This window comes from Pholis gunnellus (assembly GCF_910591455.1).
Source record: "Pholis gunnellus genome assembly, chromosome: 23".
In the NCBI taxonomy this organism is placed as follows: Eukaryota; Metazoa; Chordata; class Actinopteri; order Perciformes; family Pholidae; genus Pholis; species Pholis gunnellus.
Genome location: NC_136550.1, coordinates 4742909 through 4770905, shown reverse-complemented (window position 1 = coordinate 4770905; position 27997 = coordinate 4742909). Strand labels below are relative to the sequence as shown.

At 45.7% G+C, this 27997-nt stretch overlaps 1 protein-coding gene across 1 annotated transcript; it reads left to right on the top strand.

The window, feature by feature from the left end:
* Positions 1–96: 96 nt before the first annotated feature.
* Positions 97–26194, top strand: poln (polymerase (DNA directed) nu; the record flags this gene model as incomplete). The annotated part of the gene is made up of 22 exons (XM_079184592.1): positions 97–498; positions 603–772; positions 883–995; positions 1136–1272; positions 1458–1526; positions 1622–1682; positions 1837–1901; positions 4641–4724; positions 4901–4996; positions 5233–5289; positions 5542–5598; positions 6502–6567; positions 11694–11756; positions 13618–13690; positions 16922–17033; positions 18835–18917; positions 20839–20970; positions 24553–24663; positions 24831–24909; positions 25310–25377; positions 25673–25734; positions 26102–26194. 22 exons carry the CDS (start codon positions 97–99, stop codon positions 26192–26194), a joined length of 2253 nt encoding a protein of 750 aa, XP_079040718.1.
* Between the last annotated feature and the right edge of the window lie 1803 nt (positions 26195–27997).

Below are 27997 nucleotides of genomic sequence, written 5' to 3'. Positions count from 1 at the left end.
GGAGTCGATGAGCTGAGGAGAGCCAGGTCCAAGACCTGTATCCCTGAACCCCCAGAGCCACAGAATGAAGTCAGTCCTTCACATAAATCAGGAATAATGTCAGAGATGCATGAAGACTCGTTTGCCCCAAAGCAAACTCGACAAATTCGGCAGAGAAAGGTGGAACACAGCTGCCATGAATCAGCTAGGAAAGCTTCCAAACGGACCCCATCGCCTGTAACTGGCAAACCACTCAAGCACAAGCGGGCCAAATGTGGGCCTGACCGGGAAATAAATGGGCCAAAGATATCTCACGAGGAGGCCGGTGGTAACGAGCCCCAGAACCAATCTAAAGCTGTCTCTCTGACCGCAACCCTGACTTCTGACCCCAGAGTGAAGGATTCTGGGAAGATGAACCCAGACGAGAAAATGCAAACGCTTGAGAGGGCGGCGAAGACCGAGGCGCTGGTGCTCACCTTGGTGTACCGAGATGGAACGACTCAGTTAGACCCAGAACAGGTGAGCGGAGCTCAGGTATCTGTAAACCGTTCACTCTTGTGGCTCACTGCTCTTATTAACTGTTTGCTGCTCGTGTTAATTTCCCTCTCTGATCCTTAACATAGAAGCTCGCTCCAGAGGTGTGTGGCCTCCTCGTACTGATGAAGAACAATCCTGACGGCGGCACACCGGCGGACTCTCTCGAGCCGAGCGACAGTCTGGTCTACTTAAAACTAGAGCACACACCTGCATGGGCCCAGCAACACACACACCAGAGCCAGGAGCTCTTTACTAGGTGTGTGTGTGTGTGTGTGTTATGCATTTGCTTCCATCAAAAAAGAAGCTTAGGGGTTCGTACTGATTTCTTGTACTGAGTACATAAGTGTGTGTGTGTGTGTTCCGTAGAGATATGCTGCTACAGGTGCTATCGAGATCTCAACTGGTGGTGTGTTATAAAGCCAAGGATTTGCTTCGTACAGCTCTGCAGTTTTACAGACTAGAGCTCAGCTGTAAACAAGGTAGAACTCACACACTTAGAAACATGTCTAAATTCCAATAGTTGCAGCAGCATCTCCAGATGTTTCCTCTCATCAGTGCACAGCACAGCATATTGAATACTGCTCAACAGCCTAACGAGCTGTGCTCTCTCTCTCTCCAGTGGCAGGCTGTCGCATCCAGGACCCACAGGTGTCAGGGTGGCTACTGGATCCTGCAAATCCCTCCTCCTCTTACCCGGACCTTCTCTGCAAACACAGCAAAAGACCCCATACGACACCCAGCCTGGGAACCAAGAAGGTGAGTGAAGGTATACTGGATCCAAGTAGGTCAAATCCCCTCCTAAGACGTCAGGGTGACCTACAGAACACATTCTTGGAGCTGGTTTGGTTAAATTGTCTTGAAGGGCAGCACGTTGTCTGGTACGCCTCGAAGCCCTGAACTCGAGGAAGATGTAAATCCATGTCTGTGTCTCACTCTCTCAGGTTTCTCAGGTCATCTCAGGTCTCTATTCGCTCTACTGGCTGAACAAGGAGCTATGCTTTAAACTACAGGTCAGTTGATGCACACACCTGTACACACACACACACACCTGTACACACCGTATAGACACGCAGCACGTCACCCGACCGACTCTTTGTGTGCCTAGAGCCAAGGGCTGTGGGAGCTGTACTCCGGCATGGAGCTCAACATGATCTCTGTTCTGGCAGGTGGGAACCATTTTTCTTTTCTTTCCAGTAGTCACTGAGCACTTTTTTTGGGATACTATGAACCTTTTTAGTTGTCAGCCTTGTGCAGCGCCATCTTCTTGAAGAAATATGCCGAAATAAGCAAAATAAACTTGGAGTTTGTTGTTTGTTTCAGCCATGGAGAGCCATCGCATCCACGTGGACAAAGAAGCTCTTAAGAGGACGTCAGACCTGCTGGGGGTGAGGCACAACGTCAACAACCTTTGTGGGGCATTAAATGTCACGGCTACTGTATTTTATAGTTTCCCTGTGATTGTTATTAATAAATAGAGCGGAACAGTTTGATTAAAACAGTTTTTTCATTAGGCTGACGGCAGAGTCGACTTATCTCTCTCAGCCAGGAGTTATCAACGTTCGCCTCACGGTGAATGTTGATTTCCCACTAGAGGTAATCTCCATCAACAGATCCTGCATTCACATTCTGTAGGCAAAGGGAGAAGATTCTGGGATCTGAAGCGTTCTGGTTTCCATTTTTTGTCTGAGTGGAGACACGAAAAGAGGCGAAACGCATTGATCGAACTGTAATTGGTCTAAAAGCAGCTTGTAAACCGGCAACTTGTGAAAGAATCTGCACGTCGTCTCTCAACTCTCAACTGCAGTCTCGCTTCTCAAGTTGCTAATCAGATTCTATACAGAGGAAAGCCATGGCCTGGATATCCGATGTCTACACCGGAACCCAGGAAATAAAGCCTCTTTGCGATAGAAAACAGTGGGAGGATATGTGAGGAACAGGAGAGATCTCTGGAAAAAACGGAAAGGAAAATATAATGTCTCTTTTCCTTCTGGTGGGTCGGATTAGTGATGTGATGGGTGGACATCCTCCGGGACCTGTCCTGTTTACATACAGATAAAAACCAATCCTGGAGACACACAAAGACAGACATACAGATGTTGTGAACACGTGCATGCTCGGGGAATACGCACACGTTCCTAATCAGTTTCGCAAACACACACACACACACACTCGTAAACCCAATTACAACTTCTTGCAAGTTGCCAGGAGGGGTGTTGTTGTGTAGAGGAAGTGTTGGTATCTTGCCGGGTTACTATAAATAGGATGGAGAGTCTGTCTTTTTTCCTTCAGGAGGCTTAGCTGCAGGAAGGAGCATCACTGTCTGACAACACACACACACACACATACTGAGGCACTGACTTTTTTACGGACTGCGGCAGAGTTATGTGTGTGTGTGTGCTTGTGTTTTTGTGATACGTACCTGTGAGTGCACTCACGCATGTCCTGTTGAATTCTTCTTCTATCAGAGCTGTCAAGTGCACGCGTCTGAACAGCGAGTAGAGGATCCCTTCCCGTCTGTCAACCTGCATCTCACAAACGAGCTCCTTCTTTTTGTCTTGTCAGTCAGCATTATTTACAATTCAGTCGGCCAAACGTCGCTTAATAAACCTCTTTCGCATTCTGTCTGTGCTTTTAAGACATCGCTATTCAGATCAGACAGGCAGACGTCCTTCTGTGCACAACTACCGCGTCAGGATGAGAAGTCCACACTTTGATGCCGCGATTCATCCAAAATATTGCAGTGTGTGTGTGTGTTTGTTTGTGTGTCAAACACAGTACCAAAGGGCTAGCATCCAATATTGATGAGGCAGTCTGGGGGCTGCTCTGGGCTGAGAGTGAGAAGTACACATTTTTGGAGTTTTGGTACATGTCAGCCTTGAGCTCCTCCACCTTTTTTTTTCCTCTTTCATTTCTTTTTCTCTCCTTCATCGCTCTTCCTGCCCTTCTAACGCCCGTCCCTGCCGCAAATGTTTCAAATGCTATTTTCTATTACGGTCCAGCCACGGCTCTCCCCTGCGGCCGCCGAGTCCTCATCTATTGCTGCCATACTTTCATCATCAACTCTTTGCACCCTTTAATTTTCTCTCTCCCTTCCACAAATCTCTCACTCTTTTCCTCTCTCTGTTGCTTTCTGCCTGTGGTCTCTCTCTCTCTCTCTCTCTCTCTCTCTCTCTCTCTCTCTCTCTCTCGTTTCATCACCCCCATGCCCTCCCCTCCCTTCTCTCTTCTTGCCCCTGTTCCTCTTCCCTCGTTCTCTTCTTCGCCTCTCAAGTTGTTAAGAAGTGTTTTCTACTTCAGTCAGACTTGTAATGAGCTGCTGGTGTGTGACTCTCACCCCAGTGGGAGGAAAAAACCCCCCCAAAATGTTCATGTTTAGGCTGAATAATGTATGAGCAGGAATTCTTTTATCTGTCTGCCTCCTCTTCATCTACTCTCCTTCCTGTGATCATGCTTTCTCTTCCCTTGTCCCGCCCTCTGCCATGCTGTGTCTCCCTCGCTGGGTTCATCATGCGGCCTGTGTCGACCATCCTGAGAGACTGGATTATCACAGCAGTCGTTAAATAAACCCTGTTTCACTCTCTGCGTGTGTTAAGGACTTAGAATGTGACAGAAAGTGTGTGTGTGTGTGTTAGTTTGTCTGTGTGACTGATTACAGGGTGCTTTGCCGTTGGCCATTGACAGGAAGGAGAAACGAGTTCTGTCTTACACATATTAACAGTTCTCTCCTCAAATAACCTCCCGTCTTCACAGCAGGGTTCACACCCAGGCCTGACAAAATGTGTGCAGTAATTTACTTTGCCTGAAAAGTTGTTGGCAAGCTAACAGTCACCAGGCTACAGAAGTGAGTTATCTCATCATATTGGCATAAATAGACTCCGCTGTCTCCCAACATTTAATTTGGCTCCACATCCGCTGAGTGATAGACTGGCCAATCTGCAGAAGGTCTGACAAAGATATGAAATATCGTGATGGAATGAAACGCACCTTGTGGAATTCTTTTGACATTATTTAAAAAGTTGAGGTGTAGACCTTTTGAATAGTAAGAAAGTACTGGTACCATGGCTAAAACGAACCTTTGAAAGTATATATTTTATAAACCTTGATCTTCTCTCACTCTCTGTCAGACCAAGATGAAGCAGTTGGAGCAGGAGGCTCACCGAGCAGCAGGACAGATCTTCCTGGTCACCAGCAACACTCAACTACGAACAGTGTGTAGCTTTTATGTGTACATCTGTGTGTCAAAGCATGCGTGTGTATGCTTTTCATCTTTCCATATCGTGCCTGTGCTTGTGTGTGTATGCACACGTTTCTATGTGTACTTCTCTGCACTGCGTGTCTGTTTCAATGTTTTGTGGATATATCGTGGGTTTTACAATGTTTGAAGGTCCTGTTTGAGAAGCTGTGCCTCCATGAGCGCTGCGAGAACAAGAAACTTCCAAAGACCGTCAACAAACAACAGCAGTCAACGTCAGAAGCTGCAGTACGGCACAAACACACACACATATGTTGATTTAATCTTTTAATCCAAGAAGAAACAGCTCATTGCTAATCAAAGTTTCAGAGGCACACGCATAAATACAAACACCTGCTCATCCAATTCATATCACGGCTCATCGTTGAGTCTCAGTATTTAATGAACAGTTGCCAAGTTCATCCAAAGCAATGAGTAGACACGCATGTTGCCAAATTATTATGTAAATGTATTATTTGTTCCAGTTGTTGCAGCTTCAGGACCTGCACCCGCTGCCAAAGATCATTCTAGAGTACAGGCAGGTCCGTCATGTTCTCAGCTGCTTTTTAATCACGCGCCATGATGGTGAAAATCACTGTTTAGCAAAATGTTTGCTTTACTTATCAATGCCTGAAGATGCCTGAACATCCAATGTTACGGTGAGAGTTGTATAGTCAGTACATGTCATATATAATCTGTTTAAGAGGAACAGTGTGTAGCTCTGCCTTTTGAAGCCTCGTCTAAAGTGTGCACTCGTAGAGCGCCTTAATTACTGTCTGCATTGTAACCCCCAGGTTCACAAAATCAAGTCCACTTTTGTTGACGGGATTCTCTCATGCATGGCGAGCAAGGTGAGCCTACAGCAGTAGAATGTAAACGTATTCACAGTACAAACAAGAATGTCTTGCAAACAAGACCTCACACTGAAATATGGATTTTTTCAAGACTTTTCTCCTTAAAGGTTGCGTTGCTCCTGCTGGTGGGAATGTCATCCATTCTCCTGCTGTTATTCAGCACTACAATAGCGAACAGCAGGGTGATGCTGTGGGCTATTCATACTTGTTTAGCACAGCTACAACACACGCACACACACACAGGTACATGTTGCCTCAAAAGGTGTGATTGCATTACCCCTGCAGCAGAGAACACTCTCAGGCCTGGATGCTCCCACTGTAGTGACGTAATAGAGGAACATCTCACCGGTTTCTCTCCACTGCTGTACTGACGATGCACCTGTCCCTCCACATGGGCTCTGTTAGCCTCTGTGTTGAAGAAGCAGCGTGTGTTTGTCAAACCTGTGCTGACTCAACTCTGCGGTCTCTGAGTCCGTCTGTCTCTAGAGCTGGTTTGGCTTCTGGTGGTGGTGATTTAGGTGATTTATTTGATGGTCTTTTAGACAACAATCCCAGCTGGATTGCACTCGTGCTCTAGTGCACAATAGAGCAGCAGCAGTGTGGGTGCATGTCCTGCTTATTGCACCAACTCAACCCGGCACCACGTTCTACAAACAGCTTGTTCAAATCGGGCGTCAAGCTGTCGCGCGGCGTTGTTGACGGCCGTCGGTCCAAAAGCAGAATCGGAGCGACGACGGCGATGAGGAGCACAGCTGTTGTTTTCATAGGAATCGCCTATATAGAAACATTACTGATCACATAGCTGACTCGTGGAAACGTGTATATTATCTGATGAAAGTATCTAATCGTGATTCTCTGATTATTCTGACTCTCTTTCTGTCTCTGTCAACAACGCATCAGAGCTACGTTTCCTCTACATGGAACCAGACGAGCGCGGTGACGGGGAGGATTTCAGCCAAGCACCCAGTAAGTATGACCCGCCCTCCGTCCGACACATCTCCCTCTGTCTTCTTCTATTTCTCATTATTTCTGTGATCTCATAATGAGTCAGCAGGACAACACGGTTCACTCAGCGGAGCTATCCGTGGTGCTGAACCTCAGGCTGTGTGGAAAGTGGACACAAGTGTTCAAAAACACTGCTTTAAAGTAACTAAGTAAAACTAAATGTACTGTGATGAGTAACGTCTGATAGGAGAATACCACACAACAGAAGCAGGCTGTCCTGTTTCGTGTCTGACAGAAGGTTTTTACGTTCTCTGCCATGTGGGTGTGTTTCTACGCGTATGTGTAAAATCAATCTGCTGAAGTTCATCCCTGAAGTAAGAGAGAAGGATAGCAGGTCTACTCCAGGATACAGTGTGTCTCTGAGGTCGTGGATCCTATTAAGCTCACAATGACTCATCACATTTTACAAGCGTGCAGAACAATGTGAGGCTACTGCAAAAAACATTAATCAAAAAACAGATCCTCTCTCTCTCTCTGTCTCTGTCTCTGTCTCTCTGTCTCTGTCTCCTCAGTATGGGGCGGTCGATAGCTCATTTGGACATTACCTAGCTGTCAGGGTCCAGTGGATCTGTCACTGAGCACTACTCTGACACACACACACACACACACACATAACTGTGGAGACATTGAACTTTTCGAATCTCTCGTAGCATTCACGTTCACTGCTTCTTCACTGCCATTGTCTGCCAAGTGCGTCCCTCGTGTTAAAACTGAATTATGTGGTTGTGGATTTGTTGGATTGTTTTACTTACACAATACCTTTGACTGAACTTTAGTGGCCGAGAAACAACAACAAACAAACAAGTAGCTTGTTTGGGTGTTTAACAAGTATGACAACAAAGGAAAATAAATGTAGCAGGTAAATGTTGTACCGAGCTGAAATACATATTTGATTCGTGGATTGACAGAATGTAAATCATGAATTGTGTTTTTATTACGTTAAGTTCACAAGTTCATAATTATTCTCATCACAATGTGCCGACTCACTCAGTGATCGCTAACATGTCGCATCCCACCGCTTAAAGCTGCACTCACCACTCTGCACACACACACATACAGTTCACACACACACACACACACACACACATACAGTTCACACACAGGTACAGTTCACACACACACACACACACATATTGAAATGAGGAGTGCTGCAGAGGGTTTTAGCTTTCATCTGTTGTGGGTTCATTTGAGGTGAAGCCAGGCTGCAGCAACAAAGGGGAGCCTGGATTAAAGCTAAACCGGTGCTGAGTTTGGAGGTGCAGCTTTGCCTCATCCGTTCTTATACCTGCAAGGAGCAACAATATCAGCTTCCTGCTCTCCATCTACTGCAGCTTCTATCTCTGGTTTCATTCTCAAGTTTCATTTTCATTCTCTTGGTCTTTCTTCCCTTCTCTACATGATGCTTTATTTCTTTTCCTCACATTTACCCCCTTAATAGTGTCGCAGTGCAACCAAAGAGGACAAATAATATTGAACTTCCTCTTGTCTCTCTCTCTCTCTGTCTCTGTCTCTCTCTCTCTCCCTCTCTTACTTTTTTCTGTGTGTACTTCCTCCCACAGCAAGATAGAAAATCTTTAAAATTAAAATTCAACTGAGCAATTTTCCTCATAAATTGTGCCCATTAATCCCTCTTATCATGATTGACTCAGTGCCTGCAGCAGGTTACAATGACGTTGCACAATTCCTACTCTAGACTGATCACATTTTTCTAAAAAAGCTGACATAGCAATATATGAGAACACCGCCTTATTACATTATCGATGTCAGGTTTGTGTGTGTTTTGTCACAGCCGTGTCTGTTCCCAAACTATGTTTCCTTTCGGACTTTAATGTTCCTTTAAGACTGCTCTGCATTCAGTCGTTAAATGTTTTGCAGCCACAGAAAGTCCTCCCAAGGCTGAACTAAGCACTTCTCTGAAGTGTGTGTCATCCTCCGTGCTGACTCCCTGGCAGTGTAGTACACACACACACACACACACACTTGTTTGTAGCTGCAGTGTGCATACAGACATGCGTGTGTGTGTGTGTGTGTGTGTCTGTATTGTGTGCATTGTGTTTGGAGTTGTTAAATTGGCGCAGTGTGATTAAATTAACCGGCACCGGCGCAGTGCTTCAGTCGTCCCCATCTGTTTTAACGAGGCGGCGTCTCCTCTGAGGCTGTCGCTCCGTCTCTCGCTGGGACAGAGTTATGTGTGTGACGACACACACTGTGCCTTTTATTCAATTTGATCTGACGATGCGTGTGCAAAAAAAAAAACCCTGCCCTTTAATTGATACTTTAAATGATTGTGTGGTGACCTGCAAATGAAGTAGCCTTAACCCAAGCCCTCATGAATGTTTCAACCAATGCGAGTCCGAAACATGAATCCGTGGGTCAACCGTGCTAACAGGTGGTTTGGGTCTTGTGGGGTCCGTACAGCCCCGCTGCAGGTTCATTATCAGGCCTTTGTGAGACACATTGGGGGGGGGGGGGGGGGGGGCATTAAGGAATACAAGCATCAGGTTGTTATGTAGAATAATAGTCAGGAGTGGAAAGACAACACGCACATCTGCATGATGAAGTGGCCCCCTCAGAGTCAATGAGCCCGGGAGAGGAAAACACAAGCATGTGTGGTCGGCTGTCGAGGGCTCTGGCATAGTTTCAAGTATGGTGTGTGTGTGTGTGTGCAAGTGTGTGTGGTGTGTGTGTGTGTGTGTGTGCAAAAGAGGGCAATGCAAGCATTTGTGTCTCTATAATTCACACACGATGATGTAATTAGGGGAGGAACAACAACAACATCAGCCGCCATTTAATGGAGCCCGTCCTGTGCCGGTGCTCATGTATATGTGTGTATATATATATATGTCTGTGCATTTGCCATACACACACACACACACACAGTGTGAGTGCTATCTTGTCGTCTGTGTTTGGTACCTGTAGTGTTGGAACTCCTCTCCCAGATTTGACAAGTGAGTCTGACATTTCGAGAGCAGAATAAATGAAATGCAGGAACATTCGTGGGTTTGTTCTTTGAACCAGACTCTCTGTGTGACTCCCACAAGGTCGTAGGGTTGTAACTCACAGCTGATGTTATTTTTCATTTAGTGGTTCGTTTGACACGCTATCGTGCTGCTAACATGCACGCTAACATGCTTCGGTTATATAAGATGCCGTGAATGTTTCAGTGCAGTAGATGATGCCATCACAGGAAGTGCTGTGTTAACAGATCATTGAGCGACATTTCATCAGTCTGTAGTTACACTTCTGCTCATTAATACTAATTCATTTTAAATACAGACAACGTCAAAGTGCAATGTGTGTGTGTGTATACTTAAAGGTTAATTATTGATTATTAGCCATGCTGGGTATATTTGTTGACATTGGTGCTCTGCGTTGGTGTGTGTGTGCATTGAAGCGTTGAGATTTTTATGTGTATTGACCATGAGCGTTATTATGGCTATATACAGTGTGTGTGTGTGTGTGTGTGTGTGTGTGTGTGTGTGTGTGTGTGTGTGTGTGTATTAAACTGTACAGTCAGCAGTGAACCGAGCAAGCTGACCCGGACTATTTCATGTTTTAAATTTTCCTCATTCATCCTCACTCTCTCTCAAGCTGCAGTGACGCACGTACTGTCGTCTACATCTCTATTCCATTCTCTTGACTCTCTTCCTGCTCCTCTTTTCTTTTGATCTCCGTCTTTCTTTTGTTTTCCTTTTCATCTCTTTGATTGTTTTTGTCTTTTCCCTTCTCCCCATCTCTCCTTTCACATGCTCACATCTGACTTTTCTCTTTAGAAGCTTCTGGAGGTTTTGATTGCGTATCAAAACACAGGGCAACACTCACTGATGCCTAACAGTGATCAACAGAAGCTGTTGACAATAATTAGAGAGCTGGCAACTAAATGTATTGTCTGTGGACCTTCTGTAATGCTCTGTGTGTGTGTGTGTGTGTGTGTGTGTGTGTGTGTGTGTTCGTTCGTTCGTACTGATTTATGCTGTCGTCACTGCAACCCTGTGCATGATGGGAAGGCTGAGCATTCGCTTCTGACACACTGAATCACCTGTCACATCACAGGGCAACACACCCCCATCTTTTCTCATTCACTCCGCCCCAAACGCACATCTCATGTACTGTAGTTGTGCGTGTGTGTGTGCGCGCCTGGTCCCTGATGTTCACACCCTGCCACTGCAGTCCTGTCCTTTTCATCCTCCCCTCCCTCCCTCTGCTGAATAATGAATGAGTGGTGAAAGCAGAGAGCTGTTTTCTCTCTCTGGATCACACACGAGCATACACACCCACTGTAGGGTCAAATCGAACACATGCGTGTTTCAATTCTGACCATGAGGCAAAATGCGTGCGTGTGTGTTTTTATGTACACAGTGATTAATGGATCCTGGAAGTCCTTGATAGTAACCTTTAACATCCTTAAACACACACACACACAGACCTTGAGTTGTTGAGTGTGCATGTGTGTTTGAAAGGGTGGATACAGTGGGATTAACGGGGATTAAAATGGAACCGCTGAGTGTGAACCATTTTTGTCTTCCCTCTGTTATAATGTGTGTGTGTGTGTGTGTGTGTGTGTGTGAGAGAGAGCTGGTGTGCCTTATCACCTTTCCTGTTTTTCCTCCTTCAGGCAGAAAAATGCTGTATACGTGTAATTTTCTGTGCGTGTGTGTGTGTGTGTGTGTGTGTGTGTCTATATAAGAAACGTATTGGATTACTCAGTTGGTCGATGCAGGCTGAGCCAGGAGCCCTGTGAGCATCAGGCTGCTCCTATTTTAAGGTGTATATCTGGGGGTGGCTTTCTCCAAAGTAGCTATTGCCATTTACAGTAAATGTCACATATATACATATATATTGGGCAATTTCCAGAGGTGCAATGAGGACAAAGATGATATGTTGTTTTGGGAGTAGCTGCAGATAAATACATCTGACCTTTAGTTTATTTAGGTTTCCATGCAGTAGGGAGTAGTGTATCTGTACGAAACACTACATTGAGGGAAGACCCGCTTCTGTAGAGTAATGAGACACTGTTGCAGTACAACTATGTAAAACTACACGCTGTACTCCAGCAGGCTTTCAAAATGTGTTTTCTCCTTAACTAGAACTTCCAGGCTCTGCCGAGACAGCCACTTCAAATCACCAGGAAGCAGTACGTCCAAGGTAATGTGCACACAAACACGCACACTCATTAACACACATACACACGCACTCATTAACACACACACACACACACACTCCTCCCACGCATTGCAGAGAATGAGGCAGTGATAAATGTCGTGGTGTGTGTGGGCGAGGGAGACGTCTCTCAGGGCAAACAAAAAGTGATGAGGAGCGAGCTAGTAAAAGAGGCTTTATGAGGAGCATAAAAGTGTGCAGCGGCAAAGGGCCGGTCACTAAAAGGGTCTCCTCCATATCTACTGTGGCTTCTTCTTTCATGTACTTTATTTAGGTTGCACCCATTTGAGCGTGTATAGCTATAAAAACGTCATGAAATATGTTACATTTGGCCTACTGCTCAGCCTGCTTATGCAAGATTAAATAACGAACCATCAATCAACCATTTTTTTGCCTTTGCACTCAAAACAATTTTACATGTGAAGATGACACTTAAAGCTGGATTAAAGAGATTAAAGCGGGACATAATGTGTTTTAAATTAGAACCGGAAGCTGCTATAAGCTTATGCCAGTTTGAAAAAGACAGGGAAAAAAAGAGGCGGGGAGGATGAATGATCACGGAAGTCCCAAGATTCATTGTGAAAATGAGCCGTTATAGAACAGCTGTTCTTCCTTGATCATGTATGTAACAGCAAAGTACCAAAACATGCAAAAGCAAACATCTCTGTTTACTTTCATGAGGAAGAAGGTTTTCTACAGCTTGGGGAGAACATTATCCATATGGAGCATCAATTTGGCAATCTTAGATATGATAATTTCCCCACCGCTTCTTCTCTGTTCTCTTGTCATCCTTCCTCCTTTTTGAATAAAGTTTTAATTACCTCTGCTGGCCCTTGTTGCACACAGTCATCATTTGATAAAAAACTGCCACGCGGACACTTTGATAAAAACAGCCTGACTCGTCGTTTTGTGGGCCAGTTGCTTGAGAGCTCCGCCTCAGTTATACGACGACAACGTTGTGACTCATTTGAGTCCGTCGCGGCCTCTGATGAGGAATGCTTTGTCATGGTCTCACTGGCAGTGTGTCCCATTCACAGGACACAAAAACTACATTTCCTCCTTTTTTTGGGGTGGGGGTGAATAAAACATCAAAACAAGTCTGTCGGCACGTCCGGGGCCACGTTGACTCTGCTGTCGGTCACAGCCAGGTGGTGCCACACTCAGGCTTTATGGCTCTATTTCTGAATACATTTGTATTTTATACAGGCTGTGCTCTTCACTCACATCCCCAAAGCTCCTCGTCATCAAATCTTCTCTCTCTGTCCCGGCTCCATCCCTTCTACCCTCCCTTCTTTCCCTCCTTCTCTCTCTCTCTCTCTCTGTCTTGCCTGTATTAGTTATCACTCTGTGTCTTGAGGTGAGAGGCCCTCGTCACAACTGATTACACCGAGTGCACGTGTGAACGGTTCATTGTTCATAGTAGAGAGTGCAGCCACGGACTGATCCTGATTGGATTGTGATTTGCCTCTAAATGAGGCGTTGTGGCTTCATAACTTAACTCCTCATTAAGTCAGATGTCGGTGTTATCTCTCTTTATTGCTGCTCACGGCCCCCACAGCTTCGCTGTCTGTGTTTCTTTCCCTCCGTCAGACACGCTCAGGATATCAGAGCTACATCACTGCGCTACGCTGCACGTCTGGTCTGTAAATTAGTTTTAAAATGTGCTGTGAAAGACGTCCGTATGCTGCTTATTTGTGGAAGGTCAATTTAATTTACCGTCAGCCCTGCGCGGCCTCTATCCAGCGCTTCTAATAACAGAAGCGAGAAGTGATGGAGACACAATCACAAGCTTTTCATATGATGGTTTTGAAATAGCGTCGACTGAGGTTGTGTTTGGTCCCCGCAGGAAAGGAGGAGGAGGTGGTGACTGTTCATCCTCGAGCCATGTTCATCCCTCAGGATGGATGGACTTTTCTCGCTGCAGGTAACACAATCAGGCAGACTGTCTGGCTTAACATGTTAACAGTTTGAATCTTAAAGATCCCTCTTAACGCGGGGCCATGCTGTACAGACCGAGTGGAGAGCTGGGACACTGTCAGCCTGGGAGTGTCTGCTGGCCCTGACAGTGTGTGACAGTGTGTGTGTGTGTCACTTACGTAACCAGGCAGACAAACCAGGGTTAGTGGGAGGACAGCAGCAGGACGGGAGAGCAAGGATCCCAAATATACACACACACACACACACAACATGTCAGAGATTCACCAACGCAGGCCCACACAACCACACCTGCACTCAGGCCGGGCTGTCATGAAAACAGCCCCTCCTAGGGAGCGATCGCCAAGTCATGTCCTTCGATGTCCTTCCCAAACTGGACCTGCTGTGTGTGTGTGTGTGTGTGTGTCTTGTTTATCAATACTACCCTCAAAAGAATCCAATTCAAGGCTTAGTAAAACCTTCACGGCTGTCGAGTCTGTTTTACCAAAGATAAAACTCTTTACAGTGCATTTTGAACAGCCTCCCTCTCCTCAAGCAACCTGCGTGTGCCTGGTGTGTGTGCGTGTGCGTGTGCGTGTGCGTGTGTGTGTGTGTGTGCGTGTGTGTGTGTGTTTTTTTAAATATTTGCAATAGTCAATGTTGTTTTCTTTTGGGAGACGTGTGCTTCGTGTGGAGGCTGGAGCTGAAAAGAGGAAACAGAGAGTCGAGCCAAAATGAGAACAAACGCAGACCTAATTTACTCAAAACCAGTTTGTTTTAGTTCAATGTTTTTCATTTAGTCCATAACAGACAATACAAAAAAAATACATGCAGCATACATTGCTCATGGTAGACCTGACTCTCACAGTCCAGTTTAACCTAAATCTAAACCCTCCTTCCTGGAAGCCTCTGTAGACCAACCACATCCCACATTTCACATTCTCAATGCACAGGTCTTAGTCGCGCTCGTGAGCGTCATGCTTTGCCGTACAGTATGTTTATGCATGTGAGGGCTGCTCGGGGTGCTGTGGGTGGCTGCATTAAATATGCATGAGGCACGGCTTAGTCCCCTCGGTGTCTTAGCGCGCTGTCCAAAGAACTGCAGGAGCCAGAACCAACTGTTTCTGATGGCTCTAGTCCAGTCTCAAGCAAGAGCATTAATGGCAGTGAACTGATCCGGTTTAAGGGTTAATCTGTAGAGGAGGTGACTGTTGGTCACAGTTATTCCTGTATGGATCAATGCAAGGAGCACACACACACACACACACACACACACACACACACACACACACACACTCTCAAACTCAAGATCACACCTTCTCATGTGTAGTCTCATATTCATACTCTGTTTCAAACACACATTTTCTTTCTTCCTCTCTTCCTTTTCAATTTCAGTCACACGCTGTTTCTCTCCCTCTCTCTCACACACACACACACACACACACACACACACCCTGGTCAGCAATATGTTTCTGGAGCTGCCGGCCATGCCTGGAGGAAATGTGATCTGACTCATAAAACATTGATGGGAGGATATCTTTAGAAGCTCCCTTTCCTCACCTCATCTCAACCAAAAACCAGACTTTTTCCCTCCCCATCACCCTCCACTCTGCTTTCTTTTCTCTCGTTCCTCCCTCTCCCTGTCCCTTTCATCTCCTCCCTCTGCAATCCTTGGCTTGCCTGGGTTTAACGGTAGCTGGTGTTAACCTGCGCTGTGAACCGAACAGACTCTGGTTTCCTTCGTCTTCTCAGTAGAGCTCAATGATCTGAATGGTCTGTAAAAAATGTCCCGATTTAGCCAGTCGTCCTCTCGCTTCCCACACGAGGAGAAACCTATTACAGCCGGGTTGCTTCATCCTCACAGAGAGGAAAATCTCTTAATTGTCCCGCCGTCCGTTTCAAGTCGTTCTTTTCCGGGTTTAATTGGATTCTGAAGCTGCCGAGCGGAGGAAGAGATGTGTGAAATGGAAAGTAATAGAATGTACTGCAGTTGCTTTGTGAGTGCGGATACAAGTGTGTGTGTGTGTGTGACTACGTCTTCAGAGATGTTTCAGTTCAGGACACTCCGTCAGTGTCTTCTCTCTCTCGATGTGTCCGTCCATATTCCTGTTGACAGAGTCGTCTGTAAACGCAGGCGTATCATAGTGTGCAGTGAGGTGAGACACCGTTTCTGTCTGCCTGTTTCCAAGATGCTTGGCTGCGTGTCTGTCAGAGCGTCTGGTTGTCTCTCTCCTTATGTACGGGCCTCGGAAAACTTATGAGAATATTTGGTCTCCGAGGCCTTTTTAGAGCCGGTGTTTTTCTGTCTGTCCTCAAACTGTCTGTCCTGTAGTTCCTGTCCTATCTCAATCTGAATAGTCACACGGTTTAATAACAGCTACACGACTTTTCCTTAATAACTCAGCTCTACATGGATTTATGTGTGAGCAGCGTTCGCTTACTGCAAGACGGATGTCGCCTATTAGATACAAATCACGGCAATTTTCCACAGCAGAAGGAGAAGATGGAGGATAATGTGGAGGAGAGGCAGTGACGTGGTTGTAACCTGCGTCACTTCGGTGATCCAGGGTCAGCTTCTATTGTGAGCTTTTTGACAAACTAAAATCAGTACAGTCATGTCGACGTTAACAAGGATTCAAGATATAATTCATGTTCTTTTCAATGTAATTCAACCAGGAAGGGGTTTAAAAAACCCTTTTTTATCTTGTTCTTTGATGATGGAGACAGGAACATGTAGGAGGCAGAGACCGTTTCTGTCATCTTTCTTCCTTTACTGGAAGCTCTTACTATCGCTGTTTGCCATTGCTCTCCCCACCTTCATGTATTACTTACAACTGAATGCTACTTTATTTCTCACCCGCTCTCTGTGGGTCATTCTGTGGAATCCTGGCGAATGTTGGAAGTCACTACATTAAGTGAAGATAGCAGGTTCAGGGAACAGCGAGCGCAACCAAACTGTAGTCGCAAAACATGACCCAAATGTCTTAGATTCATTATAGTGTGTTTCCTGTGTCACTGCCTGGAGGTCACATGTTTCCAGTCTTTATGCTAAGCTATGCTAACTGGCTGCTGACTCTAGCTACATATTGACCAAACCAACATAATTCTCGGGCAAGAAAGCGAATAAGCCTCTTTCCCAAAATGCCAGTGTCGTGATGAGTTTGGAGGGGACATTAGAGTTGTGCGTCATTAAGGTGTGTGTGTGTGTGTGTACATGTGTGTGTGTGTTTGTACGTGTCAGACTTCTGCCAGGTGGAGCTGCGTCTGCTGGCTCACCTCTCCTCTGACCCTGAGCTGCTCCGCATTTTCATCAACCCACAGGCGGACGTCTTTACCATGTTGGCCTCTCAGTGGTAGGTCACACCTACACACACACCTCACACACACACACCTACACACCACACACAGACACACACACTCTCTGATTCTTCCCTGATCGCCATGCAAAGGTGAGTGTTGACGCTCCACAGGGTTTTTCTCTCCCCTCTCACTCCCCCAGTCCTCCTCCCCTCAACCCCCCCCCCCCCCCCCCCCCCCCCCATTTCAAATGCTAATAACCTTGTTGCCATGACTACCATGCCAACTGCCTCATCCTCTCTCTCTCTCTCTCTCTTTTTCACAGGCAGAGCACCCCTGGGTGTTATTCTCCTTCTCTCTGGCTACCAGTGTGTGTCGGTGTTTACACACAGCTCTGTCTCTTCGTGTGTGTGTGTGTGTCAGTGTGCGTCAGTGTGTGTGCGTCAGAGGGCGGCCGGTTAAACAGATCACCTGGTCACACACAGACCACATTAACAGCTCCTCTGAGGCTCTACATGGTCTCTCTTTCATTATTTCTTTCACCTTTTAAACAGATTAAGTGGCGTCGCTGCAGCTCTGCTGGGATCACCGTGACTTCCTCTCTTCCTTTGGACCTTCTGTTCCTAGTCTCCTATTTCCTTCCTTCCTTTCATCGCTGCCATTTGGTCTTTTTCTTGCCCTCTCTGTACTTCCTCGAACAATTCATCTCCCCTCTTACTCCCATTTCCCATCATATTCCTCTTTTAACATGTTCATTTCACTCCGTAAAAAGCTTTTTATTCATGATCTGTGTTGCCAGAGGCATTCTGCCATCTTCAAAATATATTCTTTGTTACACTGAATATCATTTGTTTTGATTAAAAACAGACTCCTACATTGTAGTAAACTGGTGTCAGTAGCAATCGCTAACACATAACAGCAACAAGCCAATTGTATGGAAGCCAAAGACAAATGTAGAAGCTTGTTTCATGTCCAAAATGTGACATTTAGGCTTCTGTCCCTTCAATCGTCAGTCTGGTTGAACCATTGTACAGCGTTGTATGTTCTCCATGTACAAAACACTCCCTTCATACAAAATAACATCTGTTTGTAAAGACGACATTCCACAAAATAAAAGCATGGAAGATCATTCAGAAATATAGACTCCAAACTCTTGAACGTTAGTGTACCTGATGACATTTAGAGGTCAGGCAATTAAACACGTCTCCAGTGGATGAATGCCTCTCCAGCAGGGGGCAGTGAACATCCAGTGTGGACATCCATCAACCACATGCTCAGGAGATTCTCTCAACACTGATCAGCAGTGGCAGCTCCCAGTCAGCCCCTCTAGAAATGCCACTTTGCAGACGCTCCATCCCACCCTGTACTACCAGTCACATTACGTAACTGTCTCCGCCCGTCCATCCCGGCCTCTGTCTCTCTACTCTTGTCTCTGAATGCAGTTATTACTTCGTGTCCTTTTAACCTCCACATCCCTGCTGTCCTCTTCGGCCTCCTCTGTGTCACATTTTAGCTTCTCTTTGTCCCACCAGACAGCAATCAAAGGGGAGTAACATTATCGTACATGCACATTCATCATACTTGCATTTGCAACTGTTTCCACACTATTCTGTCTCAACTCTCTGTGGAAATCCTTCCCTAAGGGTCGAAAATATTAATCAGATGAGTGAAAATGTTAAAATTTTATGAAGCAAGGACCTTAATTGCACGTTTCCCTTTAAAACACCTTAATTTTGGATTGTACTGGGACCTCTACACCACTTTGTGGCCCACTATAAACTACTGTATGTTTGTATATTTGCCTTTAGCATAGAGTCACACACTGTCTCTCTCATTGTGTTCATCTTCATCACTCAGGAAGGGGGTGAGTGAGGGCGAGGTGACGTCCGAGGATCGGGAACACGCCAAACGCATCGTCTACTCTGTTGTGTACGGGGCAGGTGAGCACAAACGCACACACCGGCATTTAGTAATTGATTTACCGTAATGGAGACACAGATATTCATCAGTCAGAAGGACAATTGACCTGTATTGTTTCAGAATGACAAACCAATGGGTCTAAGTGTCATTTAGCACCTGGTTCAGATCCACAAGTGGTTCATTGTGTGAAGAGGGTAAATGCATTATCAGAGGAGATAATTCAGAGATTAAACAAACAGAATTTCCTCCACAAGATTGAGGTTATCGCACGCAAAGACGCCCCGGTGATTTCTGCTGGGGACAGCATTTCTTTCCCGCTTTGATCTCATTCCTGATTCCGAGGGGGGGGGGGGCGGGAGAAGATAAAAATAGAAAAACAGAGCGGAGAAGATGAATGTATACTACGCCCATGTGGCCCATAAAGATACTTCTCGGTGACCCATTTATGTTTCTCACACATGTATGTGCATATTGTGGTGAACACACACACACACACACACACACACACACACACACACACACACACGGTAGATATCTGGGCCAGCTAGTGGAGTAGACATTGGTGGTGGGTTTAAGATGTTCCAGATGTGGACGTGTGTTTGGCCGTGTGTTTAGATGTGCGTTCGTGCTTTCACCTGTGTGATGAAGAGAGGGTTTTACGGGCAGTCTGCACTCTTCATCAGGTTTTATTGCCAGTGGCCGGTTTATGTGGAGCTACAGCTTCTTCTGAGCACAAAGCGCAGCGGCCATCGCTCCCTGTGGGTCGAGTGTGTGCGTTCAAGAGCTCAACAGAAATGTGATGTTCTCAAGCTGGTGATGTGCTCTGTGGTGTTTCTACAGCTCAGCGGGAGAAAAACAAACATACACACTGATGAATGAGTCGGTCCTAGGAAACTCAATGAACCTTCAACAGCCAATGAGGCAAATGTGTACAAGCTATTCATTTGAGGGGGGGGGGGGGGGGGTCAGAGCTAAACATGCAGAGAAAATATGGAGTAAGTAAAGGAGAGCGAGGGAGTGAGAGAGGAAACGTGGGCTAGAAGCAAAGAAGAACGGGGGAGGTGGTGGAGCAGAGAGTAATGGGGGGGGGGCCTCCTGATCAGCAGAGACAGACAGCTCTTCATGGAAAGGATGCATTGCCATGGATACCAGATACTAAAAGGAAGCTTTCTTTGTGAGACAATAATCAGGCCAGGGAGGGGGGCACTCACACACACACACACACACAGAAACATACTCACACACAGTACTGCTAACCCTCCCACCAGCTCTCGACTATTTGGCATGACAATACTCTTCACCAACCACACATCATGAACACACACACCCCTCAGAGCTCCAAACCACACACACACACACACACACACACATAGACACAGCTCTTGCAGTCTTGCCCTGATCCTTGTCCCCCCTCCTTTTATCTTGTCCTCTTCTGTCTCCTCTCTCCTTCACCCTTCATTTGGCTCTTGGTTCTCTTCCTTTCTTGTACCCTCTGGTGAAGTCTGTCCTCTGTTCACTTTCCCCCTTTCAACTTTCCTTCTCTTCCTCCAGCCTCTCCCATCTCTCTTCACACTCTTCAATCAGTCGTGATGAAGGAAGTTTTGCTCCATTTAGATTCGCTGGTTGCTCATTTGTCAGCTCAAGGTCTTGAGCAATGAGGTCATTCACAATGCAGATTAAGAGGTAAATGAGAAAATTGATGCCACCCTCGTATCTGTATGAGGAATTTAAAGATACCGCTAGCAGCCGGCTAGCTTAGCTTAGCACAAAGTGGAAACAGGTGGAAACAGCTAGCCTGGTTCTGTCCGAAGGCCACCTCCGAAACTCGCTAATTAACTAAGTTATATCACATTTGTTTGATCAATGTGTCCTTTGTAACTTCTCTCCATGATGTCGGCTTGCATAGTTCAATACAAGTGAGTCACATTTTGCTCTCTGCAGGTCGCGAGCGTCTGTCGGGGATCCTCGGGGTGAGTGCTGAGCAGGCCAGCCGGTTCCAGGACAGCTTCCTGCAGACCTACAGAGACGTCCAGGCCTTCATCCAGAGGACCATCCAGCAGTGCCACAAGCAAGGTCTGCGTACATTCAAATTCCCTTTGACTCCCCCATGAAGCATTACCTCAAGGTTATCTAGACTAGCTAGCAACATGTTTATTTATAGGATTATAGATTAGGGTCAAAGTTAAGATAAGGGAAGTTAGGGGTTAATGTTAAGGATTACAAACAGAAGTCAGCTAAATGTTCCCACAAATATAGCGAAAATGTGTGTGTGTGTGTGTGTGTGTCTGTTGTTTGGGCCTGCACCCACGCTCTCTATGGGTTTGTGTTCCTGTGTGTGTTTGGCTGAGGAAGAAGAAGAAGATGTGCTTGCATTGGCAGGAATGAGACAAACTGCCGTGGGTCAATACTTGAGGGTGACGAGGTAGATGTATGTGTGTTGGGGGGTTTCAGGGCTGATAGTTCAGACAGGACACTATTTATATTCGGACCGAACAGCCAACACAGCACACCTGAGACTTAAACAAGCTCACACAAAATAGTGTAAAGTCTGCACTTTAACCCTCATTGCACACCGTACATGAGGCCAGTGTCGACAGGCCGAGTGATGAGGTCAGTCTGCGCCAAAACAGATCCTCCAACCTTCAGCCCTGGAGGCCCGTGTTTGGGTGAAGACCAAGCCGCAAAGCTTTAGGTTCGGAGAAATTAAGCCAACGTGGAAGCACCAAAAACTGCAGTTCTTCAAATGGCCACTTGAGTCTATCCCGACACACCTCCATGTTAAAATACAGCAGAAATCAACAAGTTTATAGCCTGACAAAGAACAAAGAACGGTTTTACTTAAAGTAACTTAAAGGTAAAATCTACAATGCCCATCTGAACTTTATCTTATGTGTTCTGTATCTGCTTTTCCCATCCTAATAAAAGCACTTAAAGAGACAACAGTTTAAGTATAAACCGATTACACCCCAATCCAATTAGTCGCTGTGTAGCCTTCCTGAAATCTGTGAGAAGGAGCCACTTGTTGCCCATAATAAGGAAGGTACAGCTGCTTAGTCATTGCCGTCATGGACTCATTCCTCCAAAATGCTGCGCACAGATTGCCGCGGAAGTGATGCTGCGCCACACAGTCGGGTTTAATTCAGCTCCTCCCATCTGACACGGTGCCGGGATTCATCCGCCCCGCTCGTCCCAACTCTCTTTTTGTCTGTCTCACTCGTTCTCTTTGTTTCTTGTTTAAACCTCTTTTCCTTTCGGCTCTCCCTTCATTCCACAGCAGAAACGTAGAGTAGCTGACAGATTAAAGTAGTCCTCTGGAGACTTGCAGTAGCACACCAGACTCTCTGGCTGTTTTATCTGTACTGTGACTCAGGGAGCAGAGATTAATGTCCGCTCTGCACCTCCCTGAGTCTGTAGTTGATTGGTATTTGATACGGCGATATTTTGTGCTGGATGCTTGGCAGGCTGAGGTGAACAGTGCAGCCTCAGCTACTGTCATATTTGTAGGAAATTAATTGGAAAGGCTGAGGAAGGAGAGGTCAGTATCACAGTGTGGGTGTAATCGCAGAGAGAGGAGAAAAAGAGGAAAACGTCTGTAGATTTAAGGGAGGAAGGAGAATACAAATGAAACTACCCAGAAGGAATGGGACAAAGATGAGGACTGAAACCAGATTATTGTGATGGTTTATATTATATAAACTAGAAAAAAAATCCCCTCATAGACGTAGCAGCCATGGCCGCACTTCTCTGAATGATCCACACCCGCAGTCCTTGATACCGCTCTGGGTAAGCCTCTCTCTGGAGATGAATACCGTACCTTCACTTGTAAAGACTGCCTGAGATAAAAAGGACCAGGATCGAAGGAGGATATTACAGGGGGAATCACAGTGATGAGAACAGGTCTTCTGAAGGCCACAGCAGACACGGGGAAGCTTAGATCTGCACACACCCTGCTGTGCTCACACTCACAGACCCTGGCTCTCATGCACTGTCAAATCGTCCGTGCACATGCAGATGTTTCTTTTGCACACAGTGGAGCTGGCAAAGGCCTGTCATTTATAAAAGAAAAGGGGATTTGCTGTTCAGCTGTTACAATACAATTATGCCGTGTCATGGATAACGGTCGGCACATATGGAACTGAGCTACGTGGACGACTTTGATCGATTTTCCTACAATAACGCCTGAATCTGCGGCTCCCCTTGGCTTTGTAGCCAGTCATTTCAGTCATCGTTTAGCTGCCACTGCTCAGGTGTTCACTCTCTCTTCTCTCATAGTATCGTTTTCAGCTGCAAGCAGGCAGCTATTTCCAGTGAAAAAAGCTCTCAAGCCCAACTGCACACTACTCCGCACCAAGCTGTTGCTTGTAAAACTTAATAAACTAAAACAATCTCATCAATTCGCCACAACCGAACATTTATAAATGATGTGCTGTTGAATAGTTTTTCCCCGTCCTAGTTTCTAGTGCTGCTGCCCGTCACATGTACGACCACTATAACACCGGCCTTCACACCACCGTGTCACCGATGTATGTTTGAAACACACACACACCCACACACACACGCAGTGTGTGATTCACATACCTGTCAATAGCTGGAGAGCACGTTGTAGACCTCACATCCCTGTCACTGGGCCCCAGAACAAAGGTCACATTCCTGGTGAAAAGGTCACACGCATGTGTCATGGGTCACTTCACAGCGAGCAGAAATGTTTTTGTCTTTGTCACTTATCTGTTGTGCGCTCATTTCCTATGCATTTAATGCTTGTGTGCGTGATTGTATATGTGTGTATTCTGGGGAAGAGGGTCATTCAGGATTCGTGCCCTAGTTGGCTTTCCTCATCGTGAGGGACACTAGAGGGATTTAGCTGCAAAGCCCGCTCCATTGTCCAGCTACTGGAATGTACTGGTCCACTGTGTGTGTGTGGGGGGGGGGGGGGGGCATACCTGCATTTGATCATGTGTGTGTATAATGTGCATATCACGTCACTGCACATTCTTGTGTTGCCTTCCAGTGTGTGTTTGTTTGACTGTACTGGGAATGTGAGGGGTGTTTCTCTTTGCTTTTGTATGTGAATCATGGGGATAACAGGGTGTGTGTGTGTGTGTGTGTGTGTGTGTGTGTGTGTGTGTGTGTGTGTACGCTTGTGTCATCGTAAACCTGCTGTTACCACCTATAACGCTGTATCAACGAACGGCTTTTCATGAAACTCTTCTCCTCTCGTCACTCTGTGGCTTTAGTTGCTCTCAGCGTGTCGTTGTGGATGACTCACACTGACTGGAAGGAGTGAGATGGTTCAGAAACGTAGTCGTAGAAGTAGTACAAAGGCCAACACAGTTTCTCTACTTGTTTTATTACTTATTCTTGACCTGGACTTGTCTTGGCTTTGAACAAGCATCCTCCTTTAAACTGAAAAATGTCTAAAAATGTAAACATACCTGTTAATTATCTTGTGACACCTCAGATTCAAACTTGTATTTGGCTTCTGTTTGATTCTAAATAAAAAAAATATTTTATAAATATATATATATACAGTATTATATAGTGGCATAGCTGTAGTTCAAGCTTGGTTGCGCTTATGGACAGATTTGATCAAACTTGAACATGTATTGTGTTCAGAATGATGATTATTGATTTTGTTTTTGTTAACCTTTTCTTTAGGTTACGTGCTCTCCATCATGGGCCGTCGGCGGACCCTCCCTAACATCCACTCATCCGATTGGAGCGTCCGCATGCAGGCGGAGAGGCAAGCAGTCAACTTTGTGGTCCAAGGTAGGACGACCGACAGGTCTGTGACCGAAATATTTTACTTCTGATGATCAGGAAGTGGAGTAGAGTCGATAGAAATGATCCGTTTGTGGATAAAATCAATCATTGTAAATCATTTTAACATGCATCTCATCCATTGACTCCATTCATCCTTTTGTTTGTGTGTGCAGGTTCTGCTGCTGACCTCTGTAAGATGGCCATGATCAGGATCTTCAACCTGGTGTCCTCCTCCAGCTCGCTCTCTGCCAGGTACAGCCTCTAAACGTGCCGCTACTTACTGAAGACGCTCACATTACAAACACCGTCTCCTTCACTACAAAGTACACACCTTGCTCTTCACACTGTAGTCCCTTCTGAAAACACACCGGCACAGTGCTGTCGTAATGAAGAGGAGCTGACTGAGTCTGTCATGCCAGAGCAGCACGTGAACCACATTCACTGTTCTCCCAGCCAACTCCATTTGTAGCGTTGAGTTTTCTCAAATGATCGCTGCTGTTACACGCCAAACATTTAGCTCGCGTAAACACACTCGAAGCCAGGAGCCAAAGGGAGGGACGAATGAAGATGCCACATTTTCAGTAGCAGTTGAAGGAATCGTCGAGCAGTGGTTGATGTGTGATGTGTCTCTGAATGTGTTTTGTAACTGCAGGCTGGTAGCACAGCTCCACGATGAGCTCCTGTACGAGGTGGAGGACTCCCAGCTCGATCAGTTTGCAGGTGAATTTGCAATTTCCAATATTAGTTTCCAATACTATTTCACTCATATCAAAGACACTAATCTTCTGTAGCTATGACACCGTGTATTTGTACAGTGAAGAATACTGTATATTAAAAAGAAGTACATTTGTTTTGGACATTAGAGCTTGTTTTGCACTCGTATAAGTCTGACTCATGATGGATACATTTTTTATTTCACACGTTCTTCTTGCTTGCTTACCCGTGCCTACATTACCCACAATGCATCGGCCATGGTCACTGCTATGATAATTCATACATGTTGTTTGGTGTGCAGGTCTGGTGAGGAGCACCATGGAGTCCCTTCAGCACGTAGACCACCTAGGAGTCCGTCTTCAGGTGTGTAAAGGGAACCAGAAGTTAAAGTGATTCAGTCGTATATTAATGTCAGTTTTTTTATTTTATTTTTTTAAGATTTTCAAAATAATAGCTTTCATTTTAATTCGTGATTTTAAATCACCGTCAGTTTTGTTGCTGCTCTTCTGATCGGCAAGTTATGTGAGTGAAAATCAATGTAGGTCATTATGAACGACACACTGACACCTTTCCCTGTGTGTGTGTGTGTATATGTGTGTGTGTGTATACGTGTGTGTGTGTGTGTGTGTGTGTGTGTGTGTGTGTGTGTGTGTGTGTGTGTGTGTGTGTGTGTGTGTGTGTGTGTGTGTGTGTGTGTGTGTGTGTGTGTGTGTGTGTGTGTGTTTTACAGGTCCCCCTGAAGGTGGCGGTCTCCAGTGGCAAGTCTTGGGGATCCATGTCTGAGCTAAATATCCCCACAATGTCTCCTTGTCCCTCTCATTGAGTCCTTCCTCCCTCTCTTTCTCTCTCTCTACCCCCCCCCCCTTCACCTCCTCTGCTCTCTCTCTCTCCCTCTTGTTCTCATTTTATTCCTCGTTACCTTCTCATATTCTCATCCCATCTCTCTCTCTCTCTCTCTCTCTCCCTCGTTCACTTCGCTTGTCCTGCATCCTTATTGCCATGGAAACCCAGGCAGCTGCAGCTTCCTTTTGCTTTCACTCCATCCGTATCCGGGGGCAACGGCAGGAGCCACAGACTAAATCACTCTCCTCCATCCTGATCCCTCCTCCTCCTCCTCCGTTTTCACACTCTCCTGTTAAGACCAACGCTGTTTTCTCTGCCTTGTTTCTTAAGAAATTGAGAGCATGATATTTGTTGTTCTATCAAAGGCGTTGAGCTGATGTGTATATACATATATATACATATATATATATATACATATACCTGTGATATGGTGTACTGTGTTCTATAGAAAGACTTCATGTATTTATTGTCTTCATGCTTTGTTCGTGCTGAATAAATCGTCTTGTTACAGGATCTTAAACCAGCTGACCTTTCTCACCCACTTTCATTTTCTCATGCAACTTTATCAATCCTTAATCCTTATTAACTACATTTTTAAAAAGTCAGGCGTATTTAGCAGATATTCTAGTATGGTAATGCCATAGAGTCTCTAATAAGCGTCACCTTTTTTTTTCATTCAGCTGATTGAAAGCAGACGATCTAATTTTGCTCAGCCGTGTGCATCCAGCAGCTCATCTTTTATCCGCTCCCTCGGCTCTACCCCGCTCTCCCCTTTGTCTTGTTGGTGCCTCTGTCACACACACACACACACACACACATACATACACATACATTCCACGAATGCTCGTACACAAGCAAACACACATTTAAGAAACGCCCAGCGCACACTCACAGCCACCGGCTTCCAGGCACACTGACCGAGTTTCCTGGTCTCTGGCAGCCACAGCGACACTCTTCTGGCCCCTTTCATACTGTCCTCCAATTAAGACCCCTTAAGCCTGCAAAAAGGGTCTTTTAACAAAGCCTCACCCCCATTACCTATTTAAAACCTCATCTCATGCTGGCCGCTAATTAACGGAGTTGCCACCTTTTTTAAGGTTGGTACAAAGGTTGTCATCTGTCCTGTCCTGTATTTACATTCCTGTCTCTTTACAGTGGAGCAGACCTTCACCTTGCCTGTTGAACCCACTGACCATGAATGCGAGTGCAGCTATTCTCACCAGGTCGCTGTGAAGCAGTTCAGTGCCAGAGCGGATGGGACAGTGTTATGGAAATCTGCCCCTCTATTCTCTCATTGTCCCTGGTTTAAGGGTGCAAGGCCCCCCCCCCCCCTGAGAGGGGAGCGTGAGACTGGTATGTGCAAGAGAGGGCACTCTGCTCTTTTGGAGTGTATAGGTGTGGACGTAAAACCATGAATAAAGCTGTTTTTAGTGCTTTTTAAACTCTTGTTTAGTTGTTTACTACATACAGGATGCTCACACTGCACTTTAGCTCCACCTCCAGCTTCTTTTTTTTATATATTTTAGCCGTTAAAATGGTCAAGACGTGACTTACTGATTTAGTTGTCTTCTAGTTTACTAAACTAATTAAAAACATGATGGAGAATGTATGTTTTTCTTGAATGTTGGTGTTGTTTTAAAGACGAATGAGCTCATGATTGAGTTAATTTGACTCTAATGACCCGTACCATTAACAGGAGCCTGGTCCCTCCGAAGACTCCAGTTGTCAAGGGCAACAGCATGAGCTTCCCCTAGCTGCCATGGCGACTGTGAGATGTGTAAGT